Source organism: Microcaecilia unicolor, chromosome 9 (genome assembly GCF_901765095.1).
Source record: "Microcaecilia unicolor chromosome 9, aMicUni1.1, whole genome shotgun sequence".
Classification (NCBI taxonomy): Eukaryota; Metazoa; Chordata; class Amphibia; order Gymnophiona; family Siphonopidae; genus Microcaecilia; species Microcaecilia unicolor.
The window spans coordinates 128,364,258-128,390,001 of NC_044039.1; the positions used below are offsets into that span (position 1 = coordinate 128,364,258).

Below are 25,744 nucleotides of genomic sequence, written 5' to 3' on the forward strand. Positions count from 1 at the left end.
ATGAAAGAAGAAATCTAGCACCCAAATTTCGTGTCTCTTCTCTAAGCATCAAGAAAGCTTCACGTCTATCCTGAGTGATTTTCACCACGTCCGGATAGATCCAGATTATATCACCAAGAAACAATTTTGTTGAATTTCTAAAGAATATTTTCAATAGCGAATTTAGGTCTTGTTCAAACACCATCGAGATAAGTAAAGTTTTTCTTTCCATAACTGTAGTGTTAGATTGTTCAAGGAAATCAGTCAGTGATGAACATTCTTGTTAGGAAAGCAAAAAGAAGTAATAGAAAATGGAGGCTATGTCACGGAACCCAGGATATTGAGCCCTTGGGCTGCAGTCAGGCTGCAGCAGACAAGTCTTCTGGGGAGGCGCAGAGCAGAGGCGAACAAGGCACTGAATACAAACAAGATACCAGACATGACAAATAGACAGAGCACACTCAAGACAAGGTGAAACCAGAGCCTGGCTAAAGTAAAAACCAGGAACAGAACTTAACAAAAGCAGGAACCAGGAACAAAGGAAAAACACTCATACGGGCCACAAGGCCGAACTGGAACCCACCTGTAACAGAGTTCAAGCATACGGGCCGGGCCGCAAGGCCGAAATGGAATCCACTCATACCAGAGGGAAGGGAAAAGAAACAGAACGGAATCTCCTGAGCAAGTGCTACTCAAGCAGTGCACACACCCTGCACTAAACAGAGCCACAAACAAGGGGTCAAAAGACCCTACACACAGGCACAAAGAAAATGAAGGGGAAAGAACAACCCCACTTAGACTCACATGGTAGAAACTACAAGCAGGGCTTTTTTTGAGGGGGTACTTGGGGGTACTGAGTACCGGCACCTTTTCCATGTCTGCTAAAATTGACCCATGGTCCCCACACCAATTCTGCCTTGTCATAGATTCTGTGACTGGTTGCAGGGGGCCTGGCTATTGTGGGGTGGGTCTCTCAGTGATCACCCTGGGTGGCCTGGCATTTGAGTACCTGCACCTTTTTTTTGCTAGAAAAAATGCACTGACCACAAGTAAAAGATAAGAAACCCACACAGGGAGGCAAGCACAGGGCTGTGCTTAAAACCATAGCTATAAACAAATAGTCCTAACCAAGTCAAACTGAAATCACACAGAGAGGTAGCTGAGGTAGGGCTGAGCTAGTAGTCCCAGCTAAACAAAAGAGCTGTCCACTCGTGCCACACAGAGAGGCAGCTCAAGGCTGAGCTAGTAGTCATAGCTAAACAGAACACCCACTCAGAACCAAACAGAGAGGAAGCTCAGGGCTGTGCTAGTATACACAGCTAAACGAAAGAACAGCCCACTCGTGCCACACAGAGAGACCGCTCAAGGCTGTGCTAGTAGTCACAGCTAAACGAAAGAGCAACCCACTCAAACAGAAACCTCCCAGAGAGAACTCAAACAGTAAGCACACAGGGAAAACTCAAGACAAGGCCACACGGCCGTCGTAAAGGAACACTCAAGGCTGTGCCACACAGCAGTCAAGGATAAGGAGATGCCAATCATAGGAACTCTCTAGGCTGTACCATACAGCACTCAGGGAAAAGGGAAGCTACTCAAAGGAATACTCAAGGGTGTGCCACCCGGCATTCAAAGATAAAGGGAAGCCACTCATAGGGATACTCTAGGTAGTACCATAGAGCACTCAGGGAAGAAGGAAACCACTCAAAGGAATACTCAAGTATGTGCCACCTGACACTCAAGGAAAAAGGGAAGCCACTCAAAGGAATACACAAGGCTGTGCCACAGAGCACTCAAGGGTAAAGGGAAGCCACTCATAGGAATACACAAGGCTGTGCCACACAGCACTCAAGGATAAAAGGGAAGCCACTCATAGGAATATACACGACTGAGCCACATGACACTCAAGGATAAAGGGAAACCACTCATAGGAATACACAAGGCAATGCCACAGAGTCAAATAACAGACACTAGAGACAAAGGGAAAAGCAAGCAAAAAGGGAAGGCTGCCTTAACATACACAAATCAGATAAGGAGCAATGCTCACAAGAACCAGGAAACAAACAGAGCAAAGAGTTAAAGCAGGCTAAAGGGAAGGGCTGCTTCTAATATACAAATCAGAAAGAAGCAAGGCTTACAAGAGCAAAATAACAAACACTGCAGTCAAAAGTTTAAAGCAAACAAAAGGAAAAACAAACAATGTTCTTACCAGAACTCAGTCAGCACCCACAGCCGGGTAGGGAAAGGGAAAGCAGCAGGGCCGTGCCTAGGGTCTCTGGCGCCCCCCTGCAGACTATCAGTTGCCCCCTCCCCCCCTCCGTGTGGCACAAGATGCAAAGGAAATAGGAGCTGAAAGATGGAGTGCATCTTTGTGGGATTGCTCAACAAATAGATCACAAATAATTTATTTATTTATTCATTTTAAACATATGGTTTACAAAGATAAATATCTTTGAGGAAATATTACAGGGCATATGATACACTTAGTTTCAAAAAAAGCATTTTCAAATACATACATCAGCTGACTCAAAGCTCTGAATTAGTCCACTTATTGAGACCCAAGATGTCCTAAAGAATAACCCAAGAGGAGTTGGAAATTAACAAAATTAACAAAACAAAAATTTAGGCTTCTTATTTATACAATCCCTTTAAACTATGAGGAGTGCCCAGATTGCCTCCTGGCCTTTATAAAATCAGAAAGTTGATCAACCTCATAGAAAATACATTTCTTTTCCCTGTATATTACAACACATTTGCACGGGAAGCGCAATTGAAACTTGGCCTGCAATAATATCACATCTTGTCTTAATTCAAGAAACTTCTTTCTTCGCATTTGTGTCCACTTGGATACATCAGGAAAAATAAGAATTCTCCCTCCTAGAAAATCTATCTTAGATCTCTGGAGATCACAAATAATTTTTTATGATTTTTAACTGTGAAAATGATCGCTCACCACTTGCCACACTGACAGGAATTGTCAGCAATATTTTTAGAAACAAATTGCTATACATTACAAAATAAGATAGAAGATGTAAATTCTCAAAGTGGACATATTCCAAACACTAAAATGAAAATAAAATGATTTTTGTGTACCTTTGTCTGGTGACTTTCTTTTTCTGATCATGCTGGCCCAGTATCTGATTCTGCTGCTATCTGTCCTCTTAAGTCCGTTTCCAGGGCTTCCTTTCCATTTATTTCTTTACTTTCCTCCTTTCTTCTTCATTTCTTGCTCTATATCCATTTCCAGCAATTTCTTCTCTCTCCCTGGGTCCTGCCCTCCCATCCATGTCCATCCTTGTCCCTCTCTGCCCTTCCCTCCTCCATCCATAGCCAGCAATTCTCCTCTCTCCCCTCCCCTCCATTTCCAGCAATTTCTCCTCTCCCTGGGCCCTGCCCTCCCATCCATGTCCCTCTCTGCCCTTCCATCCTCCATCCATAGCCAGCAATTTTCCTCTCTCCCCTCCATTTCCAGCAATTTCTCCTCTCCCTGGGCCCTGCTCTCCCATCCATGTCCATCCTTGTCCCTCTCTGCCCTTCCCTCCTCCATCCATAGCCAGCAATTCTTCTCTCTCCCCTCCCCTCCATTTCCAGCAATTTCTCCTCTCCCTGGGCCCTGCCCTCCCATCCATGTCCATCCTTGTCCCTCTCTGCCCTTCCCTCCTCCATCCATAGCCAGCAATTCTTCTCTCTCCCCTCCCCTCCATTTCCAGCAATTTCTCCTCTCCCTGGGCCCTGCCCTCCCATCCATGTCCATCCTTGTCCCTCTCTGCCCTTCCCTCCTCCATCTATAGCCAGCAATTCTCCTCTCTCCCCTCCCCTCCATTTCCAGCAATTTGTCCTATCCCTGGGTCCTGCCCTCCCATCCATGCCTCTCTGCCCTTCCCTTACCTCAGCTCCGCGCCTGGGGCCTGACGTCAGAAGAAGGCGGGACACTGAGGGAACCAACGAGCGCGAAGGGAAGGGAGACGTCGGCAGCGCTTTCACTGACGCTGCTGCGACCGTCGGAGCCTCGGAGGTAAAAGGTTTAAAGGCCTCGGCGGCGCGGAGCTCAGGTAAGCGGCGAGGGTAAGCACTGCGGTGGCGCCCTCCAGAGGTCGGCGCCCCCCCTGCAGTGCTTACCCCGCTTACCATATTGGCACGGCCCTGGAAAGCAGGCAGAAACAGAAATGCTTGAAATGAACAATTCAAAGAAAGCAATTCTGAATAGAATACCTTAGAACTTTTGCCCAAATCTTTGCAAAAGTGTTTGCACAACATATTCTCAAGGCAAGAGATTCTCCTTTCATTGTGTGGCAAATTAGTAAACCCCTATGCAAAAGGCAAGCTATCAAAATCCTCCAAGGAAAATGTAAATTTGATCTTCAGTCGGTAAATTTCTTTCTAATTTCCTTTAGTGACATTAGTGGGTCAACTTTTAAATGCCACAATCAGCATGATTTTTTAAATGCTTCCCATGGCATTTAAAACTATTCTGTATATTTACTCAGGGCCAGCTCTAGGCATGGACCAGGTGAGGCACTGACTCAGGATGGCAAAAGCCTGCCTCACCTGCTCAACCTTCACAGCAGAGTACATGTTTTTCTCTCATCATCACACACACTGAGCACCCTCTCTTCCACCCACAGTACACGGGCAGGAATCACTCCTTCTACTCCTCCCCCTCCCCCCACTGTCCGATTTCTCTCCCCTCTCATCCCCTCACCTCCTGCTGTTACAGTTTGCCTTAACATTCCTCTCAGCAGGATACACAGACTCTGGGCCAAATGCACTAAACTTAACGAGCCAGCAACCTTGTTTTTAAAACTGGTTCTAGCCAGTTTAGCGCCCAAGTAGTAAACCGGGACATGCACAAAAGGGTTCTCCGAGCTACTTTCCTGTCACAGTAGCAGCTAACAAAAACGGAATGCAAATGAGCTAATTTTTATTATGTGAATGAGACGCACTACCGTTTCCGACCCCATGCACAAAAGCAGTCCCTACCTTTACCATGGAAATTTTAACGTGAGGTGTGGACCTGCCGGTTCTTCATTATTGCAAGTAGGAGAAGGGGAGAGACAAGGCAGGGAAGATGGAGCACAAAAAAAAATAGTATAACAGCTTACACGCAGCTTCTTTGCGTGTATGAAAGACAGAGGGAGGGAGAGAGGGATCACAGTATAAAGAGATGCTGAACCATGAGGGGAGGGTGTCAGGGAGAAGAGTGAGAAGAATAGCAAGCACAGAAGGTAGAAATGCAGTAATGGGAAGTAGATAAAAAGGGAAAAAAAGAGGCTGGAAAAGAAGACAAGAAATGGGAGAGCTAGGGGGGCGAGGAGATGGGTCCCAGGGGCGATAGGGGCAGGAATGATCCCCAGTGACATCTGCCCCAAAGGCTGCCTTATATGGTAGCTTGAGCACTTTAGCAACAGTACTGCAAGACTACCACTAGATGTTCACAGCATCATTTTTAAGAAGGCAGTCGCCAGGGCAGGAATGAGTGGATATCACTTCTGTCCCTATCACCCCTGGGGTGAGTCAGAGCATACAGCCAGCCTTGAGGAGGGTAGTGAAGGAATCTGGCTGGAAGGCAGGAGGAGGGTGGAAGCTGGCTGGTTTGGAGCCGATGCTGGTGTGCTGGCTGTAAGGGAGCCAGGGAAGGAGAGGAGCAGGGATTGCTGAAACAGTGGGAGAGTGCCAATAGTGGAGCATTGATGGGGATGAGGGGCACCAATACAAACGGTAGCTTAGGGTGCCACAATCCCTTGATCTGGCTCTGTATTCAGTACTGCTATCTGGATAGCAAATTTATTTATTTATTTATTTATTACATTTGTATCCCACATTTTCCCACTGATTGCAGGCTCAAAGTGGCTTACATAAAACTGTAGTAAAGCTACAGTGCAAGAAGTACAATTATGCAAATTGAGAGTAAGATAGGAAACAACAATTAAACAGCAATAAGTAAAAGATAATAACATGAAATGGTGTTGAATATGCGCGGAGAGCAGTGACTGACGCTCACTCTATGGATAGTGATGATATTCTGCGACTATCTACATAGCTATGCAAATAAATTTAGGCCAGGAAAATGGCTGTCCTTAAAACACATGATGGCAGCTGAATTTCACTAATAATATCTATAGTGTTTGGCAAAATGCCCACACTCCGGCCTTGCACCATCTGGATAGCATCATGGCAGTCGATAAGGATATTCAGTGCACTACCCAGAAAGTGTCACGTAGTATTGGTAGATGAGGCACTTACTCATATATCGGCTGCTACTATACGGATAAATGCTTTGGAATATTCAAAACTAAATTCTTGGGAAAAAAAACATCTAGTAGACTTCACTTCACCTTCTTCATATTTTTCATCCTTCCAGAAAAGTCCTAGTTTAATCATGTGGAGAAATTAGAAGAAAGAAAAGCCTGCTCACCATGCAAACTGAGATCTCATCACCAACTCTGATCTTGTTCGCTTCCAGCAGTTTCTCCAATACATGCTGTGTATGCAAGAGCCAGGAGAACGCTAGTAGCAGCTCTCTGCTACCCTGTGATCCATCATATGGAAGGTGGTAGAAATCTAAGATACCGTAGCCATAGTACCACAGGACTGATTTCACAAATCTAATTTGGGCATCTGCAAGGTAATATATGACCATCACTTAGACTGCATTACATACGTTTATATGGTATCTCCAAAAGCATCAATAAAACCACAATAGTATAATTCAGAACCCACCAATTCAGTTACAGCACATATAGCCAATTCTTCTGCTTTGATTTTAATTGTTCCTTTTTTCAGTTGAGTTTACCAAGCACCAGGTACTGGTAGCCCTTCTGGCAGCATTACCATAATAATGGATCCTTGTCATACAAAGCCATAAACTGATGTAAAGAACACCAAAGTGCAGATTTTTTCAAAGAGGCATCTATTTCTCTTTCCCAGATGCAACGTCAACGTTCAAAATGCAGCTTTAAAGTGAGACACACTGCAACCCAGCTTCTTCTCTTTCCTATGAAAATATGAAGTTCCCATCTTTCTCCATTTTCTCATTTTTTTTTCTTTTGATTTTTATACTTTGCTGTAATTAGTAGGGCTGTACTGAATATTCGTATTCAATTTGATACTGCATAGTGCCCTGAATATATTAATAGTGATTTAAATTCAACTATGAATAATCCGGGGCTCTACTGTGCTAAATCCTACTGAAATAAACACTTGATCTCTGATTTCACGTTGCTTCTTTTATTATTCATTATGTTAACGCTCAATGCCAATTATTCGTACTCGGTATTAGTATTCAGCCAAAGAGTCAACTATGCTAATCGGTACAGCTCTAGTAATTAGTGATTGTAAACCATTCAGAAGATATCTGATGAGAGGTGTAACAAACAATGAATACACCTGAAACCAACTTTTGCTATTTTTTTTTTACATTTATTCCCAAAGATCCTAGTAGTTACAGCTAATTAAACTGTAACTATTTCATCGTATTGGATTTTGGAGGATAAACACAGACAGCATGATTTCATATCAGGTAAAGAAATATTTCATGACTTCTTTAATACAGCAGTTTTAACAAAAAATAAAACTATGAGATCCTTTTACAAAGCTGCGCTAACAATTCTGGCGTGGCAAATGCGATCAAGCCCATAAGAATTGAATGGGCTTTGTCGCATTTGTCACGTGACTTTGTAAAAGGAGCCCTATATTTGCAATGTCTAAAAAGCTTAATGAATGTTAAGCTGAGAATTCTATCAAACCAAGGGGCCCTTTAATGACGGCGTTGTAGAGCTACTGCGTGGGTAGCGCATGGCAAAACAGAACTACCACTGGCGCACCCAGGCGAACTTTGATAGTTCTGGGTTTGCCGTGCACCATTTCCCACACTAGAAAATAATTTGTCTAGCGCGGGGGCAGGGAGTAAACAGGCAGAGTGGGCACACTGCTGCGCGCTGCCCGATTACTACCTTAGTAGCGCATGAGCCCTTACTACCTGCTAAATAGGTGGTGATAAGGGCTCAGGCGGTAATGGCCGCACATTAATTTGGAAACTAGCACTTGGCCATTATGGAAGAAATTGAAATTCAAACATTTTGAAGCCATACTAAAAAGTGACCGGAGCGCGCTGTAAATTCACGTGCTAAAACTACTGCCAGCCACTTTTTAGCATGGCTTAGTAAAACGACCCCAAATCCTAGATATAATCACTTTAAATAAATATTACTGAAAAAAATCATTAGAAGATAAGAACTGCTTTAATTGTCAGCCTGCATAAAGTAACCAATGTTGCATTCTTCCCTTCTTGATCATTGCCAGGAAACATTTTAAAAATGGCAATTCAGCCGAAGTTGTGACATATGGAGCGACATTTTAGAAAAAATATGCAGAAGGGAATTCCAACTAAACCGCTTGCTTCATTTGGCATTTCCTGGATTGACTGAGTTTGGGTGTGGGAGCTTGCCCTGCCCTCTACTGATGACATCAGATACCATGGGTACTTTAAACAGCATTGTGCCTGCCTACAACTATTATCTGGCTCTACTAAAGTGCTTCATTTGGCATTTCCTAGATTGAGTTTGGGCGTGGGAGCTTGCTCCGCCCTCTAGTGATGACATCAGATACCACAGGTATTTTACCGCGGCGCACCGTTGCTCAGCGTATTGCCTAAGGTGCAAGCCAAAGGCGTGTACCTTAGTGTATGCCAGATTGTTATGAAGCTTTGCTGTTGGAAAGTATATTAACTTTTGCTTAAATTGGAAGTTTCAGAATTTGTAATCGTGTATTGGTTGAATGTTTTACTAATATTGTGCTTGAGTTTGTGTTCTGTGAAAGGATATATTCAGGAAGAGATTATGGCTCTACTGCATTAATTCCTACAATCATTAATCGGCCAAATTAGTTCGGATATTTGAACTCATTTAGGAATCAGAACAACCTGTTGGATTGCATGCACGGATGTTGAAAAATAATACCAACTGTGTTATGTAATAGACAGAAGTCATGGAAATTACAAATACAAAGGGACAGTCAAATTTACAATTGAAATCTCAAATTCCTTTGGTAAAGGAGAATGTACTTATTAGACTATGAAGTTACAGCGTGTTTGTATTTTAATGCAAGATCAATTTGTGGGAAAGTACAGGTTATAAAAGATTTTATAACAGATATTAATCCAGGTTTAGTTTTTATTTCTGAGACATGGATCCAGAGATATTGATTCTCCATATTTAACTTCTCTTTGTCCTAGTGGCTATAAAGTTGTAAACTGCCCGAAAAATGGTAGGAGAGGGGGTGGTTTGGCGTTAGTTTATAGAGGGTTTTTTACATAAAGTTAGAACAAGCATATTGTGGTAAATACCATGAAATAATGCTATATCAATTTTTAAATTGTTCGAAGAAAGGTACTCTTTGGTTTAGTGCTAATATATAGACCTCCTAAAAGCTGGTTATCAACTCAGCAGAAGGGTTTTTTTTATTACTTTTTCTGTATTCTATTCAGTTTACTGATTTAATAATATTAGGAGATCTAAATTTGCACCTTGAGGATAATAATGATCCCTATGTAAAACAATTTAAGCAATGTTTATCTTCATTGAATTACATTTTATATTCAGATTTACCTACTCATAATCACGGTAGTCAACTAGATTTTATAGCTTATACTGCAGAATCAAAAGCTATTTCTCTGGACCATCTGCATTGGTCACCTTTAATGTGGACTGATCACTTATCTTTCTTTCTATTTGAAGGTTTTTGATTTTAGAAAAAGTTCTAGCCAACAAAAATGAATTAAGCTGCAGCAGAAAAAATTAGATGTATCACAATTTTGGGAAAGAGTTGTTTGCAAATTGGAAAAGGAATCTTCTAATATTTCTCCTAAAATTTGGGATGATACAATCTGTCCATTGTTGAATGAAATGGCTCCTCTCGAAGGAAAAAAAAAACAAACGTATCTATGAGAATCCTTGGTACAATGAACAGTTGGCAATTAAAAAGTGAAAAAGTAGAAACCTGTAACGTCAATGGAGGAAATGTAAGGATGATCTGATATATTTAACTTGGAGAAATAAGATTAGGCTATACAAGTGGCTCGTTTCTCAGGTTAAAAAGAAACAAACATGCGCCTCATCCCCAGAGGAGAAACCAAGCAAACCATTCCCGAAGAAAAGAAAGGGATGTCAAGTGTCCAAGAATGCAGTCCCGCTAGAGCTCACAGCAGAAAACATGAGCAGGCCCCAGACAACCTGCCGAGAGAACCACACATGGTCTGCAGGGAAGGCGCCCGCAGACAAGGAAATAGGTGGCTAGACTCAAACTCCAACACAGCATCAGGCTAACCACCAGAGATGGTATTATGCTCATCTGCCAGAGAGAGCGAGGCGTGCCCCATAGCTACCATCCCGATAAGGAGCTTGGCTCTATAGCAGTGAAGCAGGACGTCCCGGCGAAGGGGCAGGAAAACTCGTATTATCGAAACATCTTTTCAAGCAAGCTTACACTAATGACCCAACTTAATCCTACTAGCCCATCTACACTACTCTTGCTCTGACATTGACTGACACCAATTATACCTTTGGCCTTATCTCCTAATCTCCTTATACTCACCCTCCAATCTTTTCTTCTCCATCTTTCTATACCATACCCCTCCCAATCTCCTTTCCTCTTACCTATCCTAGCCTTGTTTACCTCCCCATATCCAATTCAATTCATATATTGTTAAACCTTACTATTATGTTTATTACAGTTGTAATATTCTTCTTACAGGATTTTTGTAGTGTTTTTTTTTACTATGTAAGCCGCATTGAGCCTGCTGTGTGTGGGAAAGCGCGGGATACAAATATAATAAATAAAAAAAAAGATGGGCGTCCATCTTTTGTTTCGATAATACAGTTGGGGACGCCCAAATCGCGAAATTTAGGTCGACCTTAGAGATGGTCGTCCACGATTTTCGGTGATAATGGAAACCGAGGACGCCCATCTCAGAAACGACCAAATCCAAGCCCTTTGGTCATGGGACGAGGCAGCATTCGTAGTGCACTGGTCCCCCTGACATGACAAGACTCCAACCGGGCACCCAAGGGGGCACTGCAGTGGACTTCACAAATTGCTCCCAGGTGCATAGCTCCCTTACCTTGGGTGCTGAGCCCCCCAAAACCCACTCCCCACAACACTACCATAGCCTTTACAGGTGAAGGGGGGCACCTACATGTGGGTACAGTGGGTTTATGGTGGGTTTTGAAGGGCTCATATTTACCACCACAAATATAACAGATGGGGGGGTGGGCCTGGGTCCGCATGCCTGAAGTGCACTGCACCCACTAAAACTGCTCCAGGGACCTGCATACTGCTGTCATGGAGCTGGGTATGATATTTGAGGCTGGCATAGAGGCTGGAAAAAAATATTTAAAACATTTGTTTTGAGGATGGGAGGGGGTTAGTGACCACTGGGGAAGGGGAGGTCATCCCCGATTCCCTCCGGTGGTCATCTGGTCATTTAGAGCACATTTTTGTGGCTTGGTCTTAAAAAAAAAAAAGGACCAGGTAAATTCATCCAAGTGTTCATCAGGGATGCCCTTCTTTTTCCATTATCAGTCGAGGATGCCCATGTGTTAGGCACACCCCAGTCCCGCCTTCGCCACTCCTCCGACACGCCCCCGTGAACTTTGGTCGTCCCCACGACGGAAAGCAGTTGAGGATGCCCAAAATCGGCTTTCGATTATGTCGATTTGGGTGACCCTGTGAGAAGGACACCCATCTTGCGATTTGTGTCGAAAGATGGGCGCCCTTCTCTTTCGAAAATAAGCCCGACAGTGTAAAATATAAACTTGGGAATTCTTTTCGTTGGAATCCGCGTAGCGGTGTGCCACAGAATTCTCCACTTTCTCCTTCTCTGTTCAATATTTACTTAAGTTCATTGGGTAAATTTCTTGTTGATTTGGGTATTTCTGTCTTATCTTACGCTGATGATATTTTTCTCTTATGCCCTGGTTCGGCGAATTTTCAGATACTATTGCTATGGTACAAAGTTATATCTCAATTATTGATGAATCAGCAACTACACATTTTTTAGAATTGCATAAGCAAAAGACTAAGAGCCCTGTTTACTAAGGCACGCTAGCGTTTTTAGCGCACACTAAAAATTAGTGCGCACTAATGCTAGAGTCACCCATATATTCCTATAGCATTAGCGCGCGTTAAAAACAATAGCACGCCTACAGTGCAGCTTAGTAAACAGGGCCCTAAGTTTTTATGGTCATCTCACAGATAAGATAGTAACATTAGCTTCTGGAGAAAAACTAACAACCTATAATCATTCAAAGGTTTTAGGTATTATAGATGCTAAACTATCATATGAAAAACAAATTAATGTACTCAGTAAAAAAACTTTTCTTCCAGCTTAGAGTTCAGAACAATTAGATCCTCATTATCTTGAAGCAGTTTTAGAATTATAGCTCAGGCGGTGCTGCTTCCTCAACTAGATTATTGCAACTCTCTTTATAATGTTTCAACTGAGCTGCAGAGACGTTTATAGTTTCTGTAGAATATGGCAGCAAGATTGATCTTTGGTTTGAATAGATTTGATGGAATCACTCCTGTTTTGAATGGTTTATATTGGCTGACTTCAAAAACGTATATAGTTTAAAATTATTACTTTGATCCACAAATTATACCAGTTTCTATCCAAATGATTCCAAATTATTTACAATTTAGGAAGGCATAGAAGTTCTATTTGTTTAATAAGTATTAAGGATTTTTTTTTCTTTCCTTTTGTTTGTTTACCTTTCTATGAACTGCTTTAATTCCTTGGCTGATTTAAGCTGTATATAAGCAACGGAATGGAATGGATTAAATTCTGAAGGAGTTGGGGAATTACTAAAGTTTCCGTCTCAAGGTCGGAAACTTTGCTTCTCTTGGACTTTGTTTGGGTTTTCCGTCATTTTAAAATGTGCATTATGTCAACAGAAGCTGAATTTGTTCGAGCTCCCAAGGTGGGAAGATATTGAGGGCAGAATCCCGGCACAGCATGGGACACAGGAGAGTCCCAGCTTTCGGGAGAAACATTTGTCCTCCTCTAACCAAGGTCCCCCACCGCTTTGACAGTTGCAGACCATGAAATTGGCAGCGGAGACCCTAAAGAAGGAAGTGGTCTCTTCAGTAGCCATTGTGGGGGATTATTCTGGTTCTAGAGCCATAATTGGTCTATTGGCGGTGGTTGCAGGAGAAAACCCACCTGGAAACATGGCAACTGGAGTTCCATCTTTGCCGGTTAGTGGGATGGCCCTAGAGGAAAATTTCCATGTCTCTTCAGAGAAGGTATCTCCCTGTTGTAGGTGCTTCCAAGAATTTTACATTGGAGTCCTTGGGTGAGGCTCTGGTGCATTTAGAGTCTTCCATACAGTGCTGTTCTCTGAAACTTTCTTCTTTGGTACAATCAGTACAGAAACTGGCTCACGCATACAAAGGTAGTGTTATAGAGAAAGTTTAAAGATCAAATTAATTTATTAAAAGAAGAGTCTGGGAAAATTAAAGTAGTACAAGTTTCCATTATTAAGGATAAATAAGTGTTAAATAGAAGAATGGAGTCTTTGGAAAATCAAGTTCGACATCTTAAACTTGATTACTGCGGGCCTCTTCTTTTTCCTCTACCATCCCGCTCTGCATCTTGTTTGTCTGCTGTTTGCTAAGACCAGCTTAACGGTCTCACTTTAACTTATTATAGCTAGCGAGTGTTATACATTCAAGACTATGTGCACGGAAACTACTATTACACTTACACTTGTCTAGTGTTATATGTTCAAGACTATGTATGTGGATACTGTAACCCGCCTTGGATAAAGGCGGGATATAAATGTAGTAAATAAATAAATAAAATCTTTGTGTGTTAAAGTTTCCTATAAGTGTGGTTTTACCACTGGAAGCTTTTAAAAGATCTCTTACAGAAGTGCTGGAATATCCTTTGAAAACAATACCACCTATTGGAAAAATGTATTTCTTACCCAAGTGGAAGATGAAGTCAGTATCTGTGGGAACTATGGTAACTATTTGAATGCTTCACTGGGTTCAGAAGATAGTTTAGACACCTCTGGAGTTATTCAGAGTGCCACGGCTGTGGTGGTGAAAGCTACTTTACTTGTTTCTTTGGTGTTTGAATAACACTTGAACTCAGTGATGTGGATTTATTTTAGGAAAGCTTCAAAGATATTTGAGGGTCAAAAAATTTGGATTTTTCCAGATCTCTCCAGGGCTACCCAGGAAAGGTGTAAGTTATTTCTAGCAATGCGCCAAAAGAAAATCTCTTTGGGTACAGTTTTTCTTACGTTATAAATGTGTGGTTAAGTATAATAATGAACAATATGTTTTCTTTATCCCTCAACAACTGAGATCCTTAATGTGAAGAAATTTCCCTCTGGGGTATTGGAGGTTTGATCCAAATGTCCCTATGAGATTCTCTGGAAGATAAGTCTAGTTAAATATGTAAAATGCCCGCTGTCAATCAGTTTGTACTTTGGTTTAGTTTCTTATTAAGCTTCCTGCTGTTTTCTTTCATTTCCCTCCCTAATCCTTTTGTGGGCTAACTAACCCCCCCTGTTTACTAAGCCATGCTAGCAGCTGTCATGTGCTAATGCCCACACAGCCCATTCAATTTGAATGAGCTGTGTTGGCATTACTGTGCGGCTTAGTAAACGGGGGGGGGGGAAGAGTAGAGGTATAGTATATTTCCTTTATTTGTAATTTGATTATGTTACATTATAAGCCTCTATTCTGTATTTCCTTATGCAACAATGGTCTTGTATTTTGTATTTATATCTGAAATGATTATAAATAAAAATGTATGCTATAAGTCTATTCATGACAGTTTATTTTCAGTCCAGAGAGCTAGACACTGGAATTCATTGCCTAAAGATCTAAATCAGATGATATCACTTTCTTTTCCAGAAACTTTTAAAAACTTAGGGGTCCTTTTACTAAGGTGCACCAAAAGGTGGTCTGTGATGGTGTAGACGCGTGTATTGGCCACGCGCAGGTTCATTTTTTAGCGCACCTGCAAAAAGGAGGTTTTTTGGGGGGGGGGGGCAAAAATGGACATGCGGCAAAATGAAAATTGGTGCATGTCCATTTTGGGCATGAGACCTTACCACCACCCATTGACCTAGCAGTAAGATCTCATGCATTAACCGTACAATGCCAATTACTGCCCAGTTAGTACCATGTGTCGTAAAATTTCTGGCGCACCTACTCGATGCACATACAAAATGAAATTACCGCACAGGCTACATGGTGGTTCCAAATTGGCGCATAACATGGCTTAGTAAAAGGGCCCCTTAGAGTTTAATAAGTATATTTTCGAGGACTGATTGTTTGTTGTTTTGTTTTTTTTTTTTTGTCGGGCTGTTCATTTAATGTGTTTTAACACGATTAATGCGTTAACATTTTTAACTTTGCACTAATAATTTCAGCACAATTAATTGTGTCATGCTGCTTTCTCCCACCGCTGCCTCCCTCCCTGGTGCTCCAGCTTGTTCTCTCCTTCCTGCCGCTGTACACCAGCAGCCTTTTCTCTCCTGCCACCCCACTCTCCGGCATCTCATCCTGCCCTGCCCGCCCACCACCTCTGAACTTGCCTTGTACACACGGCAGAATTAAGCACATGGTGCTCCACTCCTCTCTGTAAATGGAGCCCTCCCTCTCTAGCGTTATGCCTCCTCTGATGAAACTTCCTGTTTCCTGCTATAGGAGTCGGACGCTAGAAAGGGAGAGCTCCGGTTACAAAGAGGAGTGGAGCAGCATGTGGTTAATGCCACTGTGTGTACAAGGCAAGTTTGGAGGGCCACATGCTTAGGGGGTAGGGGTGGGGGGGGTGGGATGAGATGCCAGAGAGCGGGGTGACAGCTGGTTGGCGGGTGTGCGGCAGACAGGAGTGAACAAGCTGCAGGAGCAGTGCGGAGAGAATGGGACAGTGGTAGAAGAGAAAAATATATGCAGGAGGGAGAAAGAGTCAGAGAAACGGGGTGGTAGGAAAGAAAAGAAAAGGCAAATGAAATGAGATGCTGCCTATAGAGAGGAAGGGAAGAGAAGAGAGTTGGTGCCCATTGAGAGGAAGGGAATGGAAAAGAAGAGAGTGTGTGCCCATATAGAGGAAGAGAAGATAGATGAGATGGTGCCCATTCAGAGGAAGGGTAAGAGAGGAGAATGGTGCCCATGGGGTGGGAGGAGAGACTGGAGGAGATGGTGCCCAAGGAGGGAAGGGGAGGACAGAAAGAAGGAGAGAGATAATGCCCATGGATGAAGGGAAAGGGAAGGGATAGAAACAAGACAGATATAAGGAGGAAGAAAAATGGCAGAAAGTTGAATGTGAAAGTTGTTGTAGAGTAAGAAGTGAAGAAGACAAGAGAGAAAAGAAACAGTGAGGAGAGAGGAGGCCCTGAAAATAGAGTTCAGAGCACAGACAGAGGAACAGAACCAGAGATGGGGAATAAGATGATTAGAAAAATAAAATCACCGGACAACAAAGTTAAGAGAAATGATTTTATTTTCAGTTTAGTAACTGAAGTACAATATGTCAGTTTTGAGAAATTACATCTGCAGTCTATATTTTGCACTACACAGCTGAAAATGTGAGGGGGACACTGTATATGCTACCAACCGCGGGATTAAAGAATTTAATCGCGGTCCATCGTGTAGTTAACCCTTTTAATCAGTGAACAGACCTAAAAAATGCCAAAATAAACTACAATGACACCACTTTGCCCCTTTATAATACAATAGCTCTGGTTCAACAGTTGCTGTTTCAAGTGTGGATATCAAAACGGATACACCCTGCCTGCCAAATTCTGCAAATCAGTACTCTCCATCATATACATCCTCCAAGTACACTCTGATTTCTCTTTATCTTTAGACCCCCTAGGAGCCAGTTTCCATTCGCCTCATTTGCCTCTAGCTTCCCTGCCTTATTACCCTTATCTCTGCCTTCAGGCTACTGAGTATAACAGCCAGTCACTGATCTATCCTTGCCGTTTTCATTCCCATCTAACTCATTATCCTTTCATACAGTTTTGAGGTTATAATTTTAAAAAATAATTTTCTCTCATTCACAAAAAAAAATTAAAAAAACAGAAATTCTTTCATTTCAGGTTCACAGTATCCACCATATACAGATGTTTCCAATTTTACATTTATATAGTATATATATGCTGTTTACCTATATTTTCGTCATTTAGGTCACTAGTTCTAGCCCCACAAACTTTCTTCAGAAGACCGTACAACAGCTTCCAGAATTCAGCAGTCTAAAAAATAAAAGACATCTCTCAAATTAACCTGTTTTCCACTTCAAATGCCTTCCTCTTTTCAGTTATAAACCTACATCTAGGGTAGTGAAAAAACATATCAGCTGCTAATGTGCAAAGGACATAGAAATGCAAACATGATAGGAATACACAGGAATTTAGTCTTGGCACTGTTCATTATTTTAGTTGCTATTTTGAAGACAAATGTATAGTAAAATCAGTACATGCTTAGTTACCACAAAGCTGAGATAATTAAATGTCAGGCTGATTGATTAGCACAGCATTCAAAGATAAGCATTACCATAAAAGAAACCGAGGTTCAGAATCTCGGGCAAATCAGACTTTCAGATATCATAGAGATGACCCTTGCTGCTACAATAAATGGAAAAAACCTCTGCATTAACACTTATACATAAGGTTCAGACATCTACAAACTACAAAAGGTGGCTGATCAAAATCAGCTTCTCAGTCTTTTGCCTTTAGTTATGAACTAAAGATGGTCTCTTATCTCGACCTAGCTAAAACTAAAAACCTGTACAATATGAGGAGGAGGAATCAATGCCCTGCCATATGGCCTACTGGGGACATAATATTATAAGCACTACTAAAGCAGGAGGATTAAATCTACTTTAAGTAAAATAAAATCTTTCATAAAGGACAAAATAAACATCAAGAAACATATTACATTAATTTTTTAAACGTTAACCACTACTCTGGTTTTAGAATGTAAAGATCTATAGCCTCTGGTGTATCAGAGCTATTAACCCTCAAACTACCATGGGAGAGGTTTTTTTTTGCTAGAATTTTTTTGCCTATCTTGATTACTTTAACTGTCTTTAGGTATCGGTAGAGAATGCATGTTCCCACATTTTGATATATAACACATACATGTAACACAGTTGTATAGAAATGTAGCATGCTTGGTATTAAAGTTACCCAGGCGGTGGTGCTAGCCACCCCACCAAGAACAAGTCATGACGCCTGCGCTGAACATGTCTGCTTTGGTCTGAAGTTGTCCCTTGGTTCATTAATAGAAGGAAAGTGATATTCTATTTCCTCCCATAATTTGGTGAGTGTACTTATTTATCTTGGAAGATATGTCATCATCGGAGGTCTATTTATTGTAGAAATGGTGTTAGCACATAGTCATAATAAGCGTTTTTCTGCTAAACAGGTCTTAGAAATTCTTTTAGCGGACAATGATAGTAGTGATGTCAAAGTCATTGATTCTGATAGCCGTTACTATTTGCCAAGTGAGGATGTCTCAGAATTAGAGGACAACATTGAAACCTGTGGTGAGAATGACAAAGAAAGTTGTGCCGAAATTCCACAAGAGACTGCATCTTCATTACCGTCGACAAGAACTGCGCAAGCTGGCAGTCGTGGCAGAGCTCAGCAGCAGCAGCAGACTAGTGAAGATCGTTCCAGAGGAACACCAGTCTCTGATGTGATTACAGCATGCTCTGGTTGCCAATGACAATTGATCGCTGCCCTGCTAATATTGTCTGTGAAAGGTTTGGCCCACGTAATTTGGCTCTGAACGTGATGTCAATAAACAAAATCTGCAAAACTTCTGTCACAGATAAAATGATTCAGCTCTTAGTAAAGCGCACGAATGAAGGTGGGGTAATAGATGAAAAGTTCAACAAAAAAAACATCCAGCTTGCATCATAAGGTTTGAGCCTACTTGTACCAATGAAATTTGGGCATTAATAGGCCTCCTGATTTACCATGGTTATTATCAGCCAGTGAAAGGCCTCTTGAACCTTCAGTCAGGTCATCTCATATTTACTGCCACAATGCCACGTGCTCAGTTTGAATTGCTGCTTCGTGTACTACGTTTTGACAACAAGGCCACAAGAGATGACAGAGTGGCATTTGACAACTTTGCAGCTACACGCAAAGTGTTTGACATTTTCAATGACATATGCAGAGATAACTGCACATTGTCTGACCATTGATTGTCAATTCAGAGTATATGTGCCTCAGAAGCCTGGGAAGTATGGCTTGTTGTTTCATGTTGACACATGCCAAACATCAATACATGTCACGCATGCTTCCGTACACAGGAAAAGCCATGAACACACCTCTGCAAAGCACCTCAGTGATCGTGAAAGAGTTGTGCCAGCTTATCTATGGTTCCAGAAGAAACACTACAATGAACTGTTACTACACAAGTGTCGACTTCGCCGAGGACTTGATTATGAACCATAACCTAACAATTTGTCAGAACAATCAACTCCAATCGGCTGCATATTCCTGAAGAAATGAAGACGACCAATGGCAGAGTAGTGTTGAGTACGAATTTTGCTTGTTCTGATCCTGTTATATTGCAGTCACATATCCCCAAACCAAAAAGGAATGTTTTGCTACTCACAACAGAACACAATCAACTTGATATTTCTCAGACAGAGGATCACAAACCAGAGGTCATTTTGGCATATAACGAAGATAAAGGTGGCGTTCACATTGCAGATATGATGCTTGATACTTAATGTTGTACAGTTGCATCAAGAAGATACTACTTATCATTTCTATAGCGCTACTAGATTTTGTTTTCTACACAATCGTCGATATAACAGCCATAAACTCCTTGTTAATTGGATGCAAAAACATGCAGAGTTGAAGGAAAAAAAGAAATGTCAATGACACCGCTTATTTCTGACTGAGCTTGGCGAGTCACTGGTTCTTCCAATGGTTGAACAGCGGGCGGCAAATTTAGTGGGACTTCAGAACAATTTTCAGCAAGCTGTGCCATTCTGGGAAGACCAATCACGTTATCCTCAGCTGTATGTTCCATCAGCAACTGTGCATCAAGATATACTGTGTGCATGAAGGAATCATACGGAGAAGGTTACAAAAAGCAGAAGGACAATACCAACAGAGTTAGGCAGAGCTGCGGAATTTAAGAAGCCAGCATGCCGGCCAAAACGATCACCTGCACCATGTACAGCAGTGCATGAAGTATTAGGCCTATATATTAAGTTTAGCTGTTAGCATTAAGGCAGTAATTAGAATTTTGTTAGACTTTTCTGTCTGCAACTTAAGTTGAAAATAAAGAATAAAAGATGCGCATACGAAAGAAATCCTTTAATTTTTACAATTCAGACGTCGTTTCTTATTTATTATTCCGCACACTGCTAGAAACCAGCTTTGTTGACTGCTTAACTTGGCTTCTGAATAGCCTTCAAATGATTTATTACATGGGACCAATAATTAATAAATCCACAAAAATATGGGGGTAGTGGAAACCACCACCCTCCTGGTAGTGCATCTTACAAAAAAATCTTGGTAGTTCGAGGGTTATTACTACTAATAATCATTTCTATAGAACTACTAGACTTACGCAGCACTGTACATTAAACAGATATGAAAAAGTCCCTGCTCGACAGAGCTTACAATCTAATCAAGACAAACAGGATAAATAAAGGATTGGGGCATTACTTATGGTGGGAATGACTACAACAGACATGGGTACTAATGCCACTTAAGCCTCACAACCAAACATTATCACTAGCACATTTTGACAAACTAGTTAAAAATAACAACCATAGAAACAACCCCCCCCCCCCCAAAAAAAAAAAAAAAACTAGTCAAGGGACTAATAATAACCCTTTAGAAATTACTTAGGCTCATTTCGTGCACTTTGTTGACTGTAGTGAATGATCTCTGTATGAATGACTATCAGGCTTATTTTCGAAAGAGAAGGGTGCCCATCTTTCAACACAAATCGGGAGATGGGCGTCCTTCAACCAGGGTCACCCAAATCAGCATAATTGAAAGCCGATTTTGGGCGTCCTCAACCGCTTTCCGTCGCAGGGATGACCAAAGTTCACAGGGGCGTGTCAGAAGCATAGTGAAGGCGGGACTGGGGCGTGCTTAACACATGGGCGTCCTCGGCCGATAACAAAAGAAGGGTGTCCCTGACGAACACTTGGCCGACTTTACTTGGTCCTTTTTTTCTTAAGACCAAGCCACAAATATGTGCCCTAAATGACCAGGTGACCACCGGAGGGAATCGGGGATGACCTCCCCTTACTCCCCCAGTGGTCACTAACCCCCTCCCACCCTCCAAAAATTTTTTTATAAATTTTTCCAGCCTCTATGCCAGCCTCAAATATCATACCCAGCCCCATGACAGCAGTATGCAGGTCCCTAGAGCAGTTTTAGTGGGTACTGCAGTGCACTTCAGGTAGGCGGACCCAGGCCCATCCCCCCTACCTATTATACTTGTGGTGGTAAATGTGAGCCCTCCAAACCCACTGTACACACATCTAGGTGCCTGCTTTCATCCCCAAGGACTATGGTAGTGGTGTACAGTTGTGGGGAGTGGGTTTTGGGGGGCTCAGCACACAAGGTAAGGGAGCTATGCACCTGGGAGCTTTTTCTGAAGTCCACTGCAGTGCCCCCTAGGGTGCCCGGTTGGTGTCCTGGCATGTCAGGGGGACCAGTGCACTACGAATGCTGGCTCTTCCCATGACCAAATGGCTTGGATTTGGTCGTTTCTGAGATGGGCATCCTCGGATTCCATTATCGCCGAAAATCGGGGACGACCATCTCTAAGGTCGACTTAAATGTTGAGATTTGGGCGTCCCCGACCGTATTATCGAAATGAAAGATGCCCCCCCCCCCCCACCCCAATCATGTTTCGATAATACGGTTTTCCCTGCCCCTTCACGAAGACGTCCTCAGGAAAACTTGGGCGGCCCCGTTCGATTATGCCCCATCCATAGGTCTTTTCTATAGTATTATAGAGTTCTTAGATAACATTGTCTTTTTATGTTTTTATAATGAATTGTAAACCGCTTTGGTCTTCCTAAGCTAAGCGGTATATTCAATTTTAAATAAACATTCATGAGTTTTAGAAACAGCTCTTTCAAAATAATATTAATATGCAGGGAAAAACCATTATGAAGGCAATTTGCAAGGTGTTTTCTTAGGGGCCATTTTACTAAGCTGCACTAAAAAGTAGCCAGAATTATCCCCCGTGCGGGGCTTTCCCGCGCACTAAGGCCACTTTTAGCATAGTGGTAAAATAGGCCAATTTTCCATATTAATGGCCACACACAAAGAAGTGGGAAAAGGAAGACGGCTTGACAGGTGATGGAATAAACAATCAAATTTTATTGCTGACATACAAAAGGCCCGACATGGCACCACATTTCAGTACAAAGTGCCTGCCTCAGGAGTCTGGCAATGTTGAGTTCTACAATTCTAAGAATAATGCAGCCATACAGTGAATAAATGAGTACTGCACCTTTCAAACGTAAAATAATGAGTTGAGAAATGCAGACAGGTTGTTCTCCGCTAAGCACGTCCTGTCTGAATTTCTCAACTCGGTATTTTACGTTTGGAAGGTGCAGTACTCATTTATGCACGGTCTTTTTAAAGAGTCTCACACATTGTTCACTTGGCTGCAACATTCGTTCACTTGGCTGCATTATTCTTAGAATTGCAGAACTCAACATCGTTAGACTCCTGAGGCAGGCACTTCAGTGCCGAAACGCGGTGCCGTTTCGAGTCTTGTGTATTGCAGCAATAAAGATTGATTGTTTATGCCATTATCTGTCAAGCCTTCTTCCTTTTCTCACTTCTTTGTTACTATCTCGTGGAACTTATTTGTTTTCAGTTACCTCTTGGTTCACGCACTAATTTCCCCATTAGCTTAAGGCCATTAGCAAATGAGCCCTTACCACCCCACCAAATGCCCCCAGCGCTAATAAATAAATTCTATTTTTTTAGCATGTGGGAAGCATGTGCCAATCCTGAACCTACCGCAGGATGCCTAAGCATGCTCCACAGTAGCGATTTTTACCCTGCAGTAAAACTTTAGTACTTACTGCTGCTTAGTTAAAGGGCCCTATAATTTGTAGTCTGAAACTGTCCTCCCTCAATGAAGCAGACAAACCACACATTTTGCCAAACTGAGATAAGGCATTTCTGGGATCAGGCTTAGGTCATGGGAGAAAAATTTAAAACGAATAGGAGAACATTTTTCTTCACTCATCATGTAATTAAACTCCGGAATTCAATGCCAGAGAATGTGGTAAAGGCGGTTAGCTTAGCAGAGTTTTAAAAAGGTTTGGACGGCTTCCTAAAGGAAATGTCCATTATTAAATTGGACTTGGAGAAAATCCACTATTTCTGGGATAAGCAGTATAAAATGTTTTACACTTTTTTGGGATATTGCCAGGTATTTGTGATCTGGATTGGCCACTGTTGGGAACAGGATGCTGGTCTGTCCCAGTATGGCAATACTGATGTACTAATAGTACACATGAAGCCCCAATTTTGCACTGGCCCCACGCTGGGTCATTCACAATTTCTCATTTACTTAAAAAAAGACTCATCGAACAAGAAGCCTTTTGTAAAATAAGTATTAAGGATACTGTAAAACATATAAATACCAATACAGTACATCTAGAGAAACACATTCAAAACCAGGGCAGCACCATTTTGTTTTTGAACAACATATTCACATAAGATCTAGATTACACACAACTGGACATCTGAAAGAAGCTAACTAAGGGGGCCAAGTGAACTCTTTCTTTCTTTATTTAGAGGTGGTTTATAACACCAGACATAACCATAAATCGTGCCCCCCCCCCCCAGTCACTAGTAGAAGCCTCAGATCCAAATGCGCTGATAGCTGGCACTTACATCTGCCTCAACTACAAGCTAAATGGTAAAATATACTTTTTTAAGAGTATGCATGTATTGCCATTGTAAAACTGAAAATAACATATTTTTGCCAGCATGCCCAAACCATTTCCATTACATGTCCCTTTCCAAACTGCCTACTGCAAGTCTAAACATGTAAACAGTAATTTTAGGAAAGCACTGATTTACATACATAGGGAATTTACAAACATAAATGCCACACAAACCGTCTAAAATGCCTTCCATAGATTATACTGTCAAATCTGCATACATTATTTACCATGGAAAAATACCTTAATAAAAAGGACTACAAATAAATGTCTCTGGGTACTCTACCCATGCCAGTTTCACAGTGAAAGCATGGAGGCTCTTCCACTTTGAAATCTGGTACAAGTCTGTGGGTTAGAAGCAGCTATTTACTTTGCCCTAATGCAGACAGTTCTAAAACGTTCCTCTATTGTTTTTATAACTAAAAATTAGTTTTAAATTCTCACAGCTTCTTTTGGATTTTTTGTTTGTTTTTTTTTAGCAACACAAGTACCTTTTTAGCATGTATCACTTAAAAGTCACTAAAAAATAATTTATAGCAGTAAAATGTACATTTTTAAATTAAAAATCTGCAGTGATTATCATTACTTTTAAAGTATCTACTGCAAAGTGTTAGAGCAAGTGGATTACTAAAAGCAACTGCTATCAACACCACTGAACTACAGAAAGCTGCATTATGGCTTGCATCCACAGATTAACAGGTGTCTAGAGAAACAGGTGGCCTTGACATCTTTATTTTCATATACTTATAGATTTTAACTTAGCAGGTCATTAATACATTTTTAATTTTAAATACGTATGCCTACTCTGTCCTGAGAAAGAAAAGAATGCAATGCATTTCCAAAGGTCTTTTAGTCCATTATGTTGACGCTAAAGGCTTAGTTTACTTATATTTTATTCTCTCAGTGTGTCTATGGAACGAAACTAAATATCACTCAAAAAAGCATTTATGCCACATGATAAATCGTAGAATGCTGTTATTTGCTACAAATATATTTGAACATCAGTAAGGCACAATGCTGGCCATAGGACCCAACTGTTCCAAATGATTCAGGGCGCTACACCCAGGGGAAATCACCCCTTCCTGGACACAGTCAAGGAGTTTGGTCAAGATTAGGGGTTCTTAAGCACCAAACAGAATTAACTCTAAATCAGTGAAGGATTTTGGAAGTGCATTTAACAATCGTTGAGAAAAGGTTTTGACTCTGACGGTCCGAGCCTGATCTCCCTCACCGCCTCTGGCCGATTGAATTTCGCCTGCCTGAAGGTTTCCGGGTTGATTCCGAGCCCACTCAGTACACGGCACAGGGAAGCGATCGCTTCTTTCAACCGGCCGTTCACGGCGCGACTCATTTCCAGCGGGCTCAATTGCGATCTCTTTTCAGATATGGCGCCACCAGCTCAGATGTTACCGCCAAAGATTCTATTGACCAGCAACCGGATCCTCCCCCGCCGACGAAACGTGTCCTACGGCCACGGCCAAGAGCGAAGTCGAGACAGACCTGAAGGCGTCAGACATCTGACGAGTTTCTAGAGAGCGCCCTCTCTTGGAAAGAGGTCCTAAAATTTTACATAGGGGGGGAACGGGGAAGTTGAAACAACCGCGAGTTCAAGGCACATCATCACCGAAACCGTCCAATTGCGTTTTTAAATTCAGTGTATTTGGGTACAATGCTGCTCCAATATGCGCTTTTTATTCTGAACCAAATCCACGGTAAAGGGGAGATCTGATCATCAGAAAGGCATGAAAACTGAGCCAAAATATTATTGTTATTTTTTAAGGCCTGGGA

General features: G+C 41.8%; 1 protein-coding gene across 3 annotated transcripts in view; it reads right to left on the reverse strand.

Annotated features, from left to right (window-relative positions):
- TEDC1 (tubulin epsilon and delta complex 1) overlaps window positions 1–25,413 on the reverse strand; it is a 99,559-nt gene extending 74,146 nt beyond the window's left edge. Inside the window, exons 1-4 of one of the 3 annotated variants that reach the window (XM_030215323.1) lie at window positions 25,188–25,248; window positions 17,548–17,615; window positions 17,162–17,246; window positions 6,392–6,594 (exon numbers count right to left, since the gene is read on the reverse strand). In XM_030215323.1, the coding sequence (XP_030071183.1) occupies window positions 6,392–6,594; window positions 17,162–17,246; window positions 17,548–17,550 (291 nt within the window). In that variant the 5' untranslated portion in view covers window positions 17,551–17,615; window positions 25,188–25,248. Of the gene's footprint in view, window positions 1–6,391; window positions 6,595–17,161; window positions 17,247–17,547; window positions 17,619–25,187 lie in introns of all 3 variants that reach the window. The other 2 variants (XM_030215324.1, XM_030215322.1) reach the window with 2 other exon arrangements.
- Between the last annotated feature and the right edge of the window lie 331 nt (window positions 25,414–25,744).